The following is a 5,904-nucleotide window of genomic DNA, read 5'->3' on the forward strand; positions in this document are numbered from 1 at the left end:
ACATTGATGTAGAAGTGTTTAGAAACATATTCTATTCTTATTTACAATATAAGTGACTCCAAAATGACACAATACCTTACTTGATTTCTCTCAATAAAGTAAACACAATAAATGGCTTTTTACGCATCTCACACTGCTACCACTGCAATGATGAACTATTTATTGACTGCACTGTGGGAGCCTGGTACTCCTGGTTCCTTATTTGAATGACCATTTACCGTAGCCCAGTGGTACACTGCACATTTTAAAGGAAATAATATATTTTGTAAGCACTGACTTATAAGTCTGATGCTCTGAAATGTAGACCTACTAGATAAAAGCTCTGTATACGTATTCACTTTGGTCATGACTCAGTTGCTCTGTAAAATCGACGTTTTAAATGTCATTTGTGTTTGAGTGTTGTTTATTAACGTGTCGTGAAGATAAATGTTTTGGGGCTTTGTCAAAGCCATTCAACCATCCTTTCTGTCACATGTTGATCCTCAGACTGGACCAGGACTTGATAATGCCAGGCAATGGGAGTTCCGATGCGGGATGCAGCAAGACAGCAACAGGCAGCTACTCCAACACCACCTGTGGCCAGACGGAGCTGTCCGTCACCGCCTCCGTCATTTCCATGACCGTTGGCATCTTCTCCAACATCCTGGCTCTCTGCATCCTGGTCAACGCCTACCGTCGCTTCCGCCTCAAGACCAAGGCCTCCTTCCTGCTGTTCGCCAGCGGCCTGGTGGGCACCGATCTCCTGGGCCACCTCATTAACGGCTCCCTGGTGCTATATGTGTACGCTTGTAACAAGGAGTGGGAAGCCTTTGACCCACACCACATCCTGTGCAGTCTCTTTGGGGTGTCCATGGTGTTTTTCGGTCTGAGCCCCCTCCTCCTGGGTAGCCTAATGGCAGTGGAACGCTGCATTGGTGTCACCAGGCCCCTGTTCCACTCCACAGCCCTTGCCGCCCACCACATGAAGAGGCTGCTGGGGCTGACCTGGCTGTTAGCTGCCCTGGTGGCTCTGCTACCTGTGCTGCTGTGGAGGCCCTACCAGGTGCAGCGCTCCCAGAGCTGGTGTTTCTTCCGCATGGAGGGGCCCCGCAACTGGCTGGACGTGGTGCTCCCGCTGATCTTCTCTACACTGGGCCTCCTGGCTCTGCTGGTGTCCATTGTGTGCAACACACTGACCAGCTGCACCCTACTGCAGTCCAAGCTGCGCTGCCACCGCCAATGTCGCCGCAAGGACACCTCCCACCACTTTGAGATGATCTGCCAGCTCATGACCATCATGCTTGTGTCCTGTGTGTGCTGGGGCCCTTTATTGGTAAGGCATCTTCTTCCCTCCTTTCCCTGGGTCTTAGAAGCGCTTATCTCTGGTATGTCTGTTGAGCAGTGATGAAGAACTCACTTTCACCTCATCCCTGCCAACAGTCCTCTGCATTGGTGGTGTCTGCCAAGATTCCCACAGCAAGCAATTTGTTCTTCTACTCGGAATGCTCACAAATCCTTTCAAAAGGAAAGGGAGCTATTTCAACCTTTGTAGAGATGCTCAAGATGTTTAATAGGGCACAGATTTCTGTCCTGTTTGTTATTTTGTGCTTTTGACCCTTGTGTTCACGTTAAGGCAGTTTGTCATTTCACGCCAAGATTTCTGGCATGTAATGTCCTTCTTTTCTCACAGTACTTTGTGTAGTTACTTTACATCCATTTCAATGACATTTGTTTTTACCAACCCTTGTAAGAGCAAAATATGGTATGTAGCAAAAGTAGAGGGGAAACATTCTCAATCCAGATTTCTTCTCTGTGATGGAAACTCTGACGAGTCTTATTGAAATAAATGGTCCTCATTTTAAAAATGTTTTTATTTCTTTGCCTGCCATTAATCGTAGACCAGGATTCTTAAAATGAAAAGTGACAGTATAATATCTTAGATTAAGCTGGATCATTAACACGTGATGAGAAGGCTTGTAAGGGAAGGTCAAACAATATCATTTTTTTCCTCTGGCAAGACATTTCATTAGACCTACATCAATAAGATGTTTAGGGAGTGTTCAAAATGTACACAAAGTTACCCGGAGGAAAATGTGGGAGGGTTTCATATTTTCTTTGTCCTGGGAGGGTCATGTATTTTGTAATCGATTAAATGTCAGTTATTTTCAGCATTTTGGAATTTACATATTGAATTCAACTGTGTGTAACTTTGGTGTACTACCCTGCGCTCTCTCGCTCTCTCATTCTCCTCGCTGAGCCTGGCTGGATGGGCATTCCACTTTCAACGTTGAAAACTCTTGGCATCTTTTTAGAGCTCAGACTTTCCTAATTGAAAATCAATAACCTTGTGATTTGATCTTGTTTTTTGAGTTCCAGTTCTCTTTAAAGCACCAATGAACAATAACAAGCATGACATAGCACAATAACACAAGGACCACAGCAAGTGAACAAAGTTACCTTCACAGTTATTGAAGGGTTTCTTTGCGGTCTCTGTCCGCTGAAGACAGTCCAGAAAAGTTCAATTGAATTTTGAAGTTGAAAGGAGATGGTTCTTCAATGCTACTCCTAAATGGGGAGGACAACAGTCCATGTGGATGGTTGGACTATCTGTATGCCTTTATGCCTATGAGTTGTTGTCTTTTTCAAGCGATATGTTTATCCTAGGCAGTCTGTCATTTCATAAACTTTTTATATTTTTTTATCACTGTGTAAATTCATTGGGTAGGCCTATATGCCATTCACTGCAGTATTATTCCTAATAATTCCTCTTTATCTCTTGGAGTCCTAGGAAATGCTAGACAAGACCTACAATAGCCTGTTGGACACTTATTTCAAGCATTTTATTTTCCACGGATCAAGGAGAGATTCCAGCTTGCTCTTGCTTGCTGAATATAAAATACAGAAACCAAAATAACTGGATGTGATTTTGAAAGGAGAGAAAGAGAGGTCTCGATGGTGTGATTAAAATTCACCATATGAGTAGCCTGCTAATGTACCTTTCTGAACATTGTAAACTGCCTAAAAAAATATCCATAACTGATCTAAATGGTTGCATTATCAGGTTGAGGCTGTATGCAGTATTTTGGCATGAAGCATTCAAAACAGGACGTTTGAGCGGTTATTCAAATTAGCCTACATCACTGCAGTTTACAGCCCTAGACAATAAATGTGTAGGTCTACACACTTGATAACAATAATACATACCCAATTGCACTGTGTTGTTGTAGCCTCAGGGTGGAATAATGTTGTCTAAAAACCTCGGCCTAATCAATAGTGGAGCTTTGCATGCACGACTGCCAGGGGACTGCAGAGCACAGCCTGGAGGAACACACAGATCAGTCATTTCCTTATCTGTTAGCCTAACTTTCTTTTCATGCACTTTGACAGGTAAATATTTATAGCCTTAATATTTACGTAATGAGTGGCCTAATATCTAGCTAATATTTAGCTTCTTTGGCTACACAACTCTAGCTCCTCTCTTCCAGCTGTTCCCGTGCACAATGTGCTATAGGCTACGGATGTTGTACAGCAGGATGCTTTGGTCAGTTGATTGACAGGTATAGGCTATTGTAGAACGACAACCTTTCCTCTAGTGTGGATGCTCACCAACGTCAATAATGTATTGTTATAGTTATCGTCCTTAGTGTGGAAGGCCCTTAATTCTTAAATTGGTAAATGCCACCCTCTAACGGATGAATGTGGTATGAACTACAGCAGTGGTTCTCAGTGATTTGATAGAAATCACGACTGCAACATTGATAGCCAACTGGTTAAAGGGGAATTTATATTTCAGCTATTTTGTTTTAATGATCATTTTGGAGGGTTACATGTTTTCTTTTTCAAATGCTCGGGGAGGGCCAGGTGAAAATATATTATCCTCAGGGGGACTGCCATCCATTTTCATTTCAGAGAGGTCCGATTACCTCCAGGTATCCCTCAATATAAAAAGCGTTCACTCACTTACTGCCCCTCACACATCACTGTGTACACAAAACACTATTACACATTCTCAAACACAATTTAATCATATTCTATTCAGCTATTTCTAGGACAATAAAAAAAAAGTGGTAGCTTAAATCAAATCCCTTTTTATAAGTTTCCCTTGATTCAAGAAAGCTGGTTATACTGTAATAACGCAATTTGAAGTGTTGAACAAAGTACAGTATTCAACTAACAACAATTTAAATGGTTCCCTTCAAGTAATTACATTCAGTCTCACATAATGTCCTATGTTTATCCTCCTAGGTTAACGTCATCATACTGAGCACCCAGGTCCAGGGCGAGCGTGCGTTTGCCCGCCTGCTGCTGGCAGTCCGCATGGCCACCTGGAACCAGATCCTGGACCCCTGGGTCTACATCCTCCTGAGGAAGGCCATCCTCAAGAGGCTCTTCCTGCTGGTGCACAGCTGCTGGTGCATCAAGTCCCACTCCCACCCCCTCAACCGGTGGAAGTGCAGCCCAGTGAAAGGCTCTGGGGAGACCAGCGGCAGCTCCATCAGCACTAAACCAGAATTCTTCTGTTTGGATGGAAGTGTTGGAGGCCTACCAGACACAATAATTAAGCCCATCACCTGAACCCCTGGATGGGGCATCTGAATTGAGAGACCCTGGGTCCCAGGTGGAGTGTTTGCAGGCAGCACCTGTAGCACATTGATGTATAGTTGGAGTAGGCGATAAGCTAAGGAACCAGATAAGGTTTGTTTTAGGAAGAGCATATGAAGGATCATTCAAAGTATTATAAACTGGGTAGTTTGAGCCCTGAATGCTGATTGGATGACAGCCGTGGTATATCAGACCGTATACCACGGGTATGACAAAACCTTTATTTGTATTGCTCTAATTACTGGTAACTAGTTTATAATAGCAATAAGGCACCTCGGGGGTGTTGTGGTATATGGCCAATATACCACGGCTAAGGGCTGTGCCCAGGCACTCCACATTGCATCTTGCCTAAGAAGAGCCCTTAGCCGTGGTATATTGGCCATATACCACACACTTCCTCGGGCCTTATCGCTTAATTGTACACTCATGAGGCGTACAGACACTGGTAATAGGTGTGTTGGTCATAATTGACAGTGACACACAGGACTAAGATGGACCCTGGAGTTAGTTAGCCCCAGTTACTGATATTTCTGTCTAACCTGTAACTGACCTTGAAAGGATGAACTCTGCAATCAGCACTAGATGTCAATGTTGTCTTCTTGAGTCTTCTCTGTGACAGTAGCTATGGCATATAAACCCAGCTACTCAGAACTAAAGACATCTGTAGCTCTGGAATTCCTCACAGCGCTCGAAGATTGTGCAGAATGACAAGACCATTTGATTGTTTTCATCTCCCCATCAGTCAGTGAGTGAGTGCCAGGCAATCTGAATTATCACCTCAGCAGGTGATCCTCCGGTAAAATTAATTGTTCTCTTGTTTCACTATCTTCTGGAGTCCCAATATGGCAGTTATGACATCATTTCCACGTAGAATGATTTGTTTTGGATTCTGAAGAGACTCTTCTGGCTGGCCCGTCTGTTGAAGTTGCTGTTGTGTTTGGCAGATGGTTGGTATATCTCTTTGACCTTCTGCGGTGCTATGGACTGATGAAAAATGAGTTTTTGACACATTTTGTATTTATGTGTCTGTCCATGTTGAGAGTACTTTTTGTTCACAGGTTTTCTGTATTAAAACATTTTCTGAAGTCATTCTCTCATCATGGGTGTTTCTCCATTTACAGCACAGTAACTCAGTTAAGCTCATCTGATGAGTTGATCACCTCTATCCTTTCAGTGGTTTTAAAATGACTCAGCATGATCATTTTAATTTAACAGTGTTTTCTTATATGATATACTGTGTGTTGATGTAACATGACGTATCTATGGAATATGTATGCAGGTCCTTATAAACCATTTACTAATCATAAGTTACAGCTTTTTGCA

The 5,904-nt window shown here is 43.0% G+C and overlaps 1 protein-coding gene across 1 annotated transcript; it reads left to right on the forward strand.

The window, feature by feature from the left end:
- Nucleotides 1-493: 493 nt before the first annotated feature.
- Nucleotides 494-4,784, forward strand: ptgfr (prostaglandin F receptor (FP)). The gene is made up of 2 exons (XM_020479690.2): nucleotides 494-1,312; nucleotides 4,225-4,784. Exons 1-2 carry the CDS (start codon nucleotides 506-508, stop codon nucleotides 4,552-4,554), a joined length of 1,137 nt encoding a protein of 378 aa, XP_020335279.1. The 5' UTR covers nucleotides 494-505; the 3' UTR covers nucleotides 4,555-4,784.
- The last annotated feature ends 1,120 nt before the right edge of the window (nucleotides 4,785-5,904 follow it).

Source organism: Oncorhynchus kisutch, linkage group LG4 (genome assembly GCF_002021735.2).
Source record: "Oncorhynchus kisutch isolate 150728-3 linkage group LG4, Okis_V2, whole genome shotgun sequence".
Taxonomy (NCBI): Eukaryota; Metazoa; Chordata; class Actinopteri; order Salmoniformes; family Salmonidae; genus Oncorhynchus; species Oncorhynchus kisutch.

Excerpts from the sequence above, each read along its gene's own strand:
- ptgfr (XM_020479690.2), top strand. The coding sequence starts at position 506 with ATGCCAGGCAATGGGAGTTCCGATGCGGGATGCAGCAAGACAGCAACA. Across the intron at positions 1,313-4,224 it reads TGTGCTGGGGCCCTTTATTG|GTTAACGTCATCATACTGAG; the intron begins GTAAGGCATCTT and ends TTATCCTCCTAG.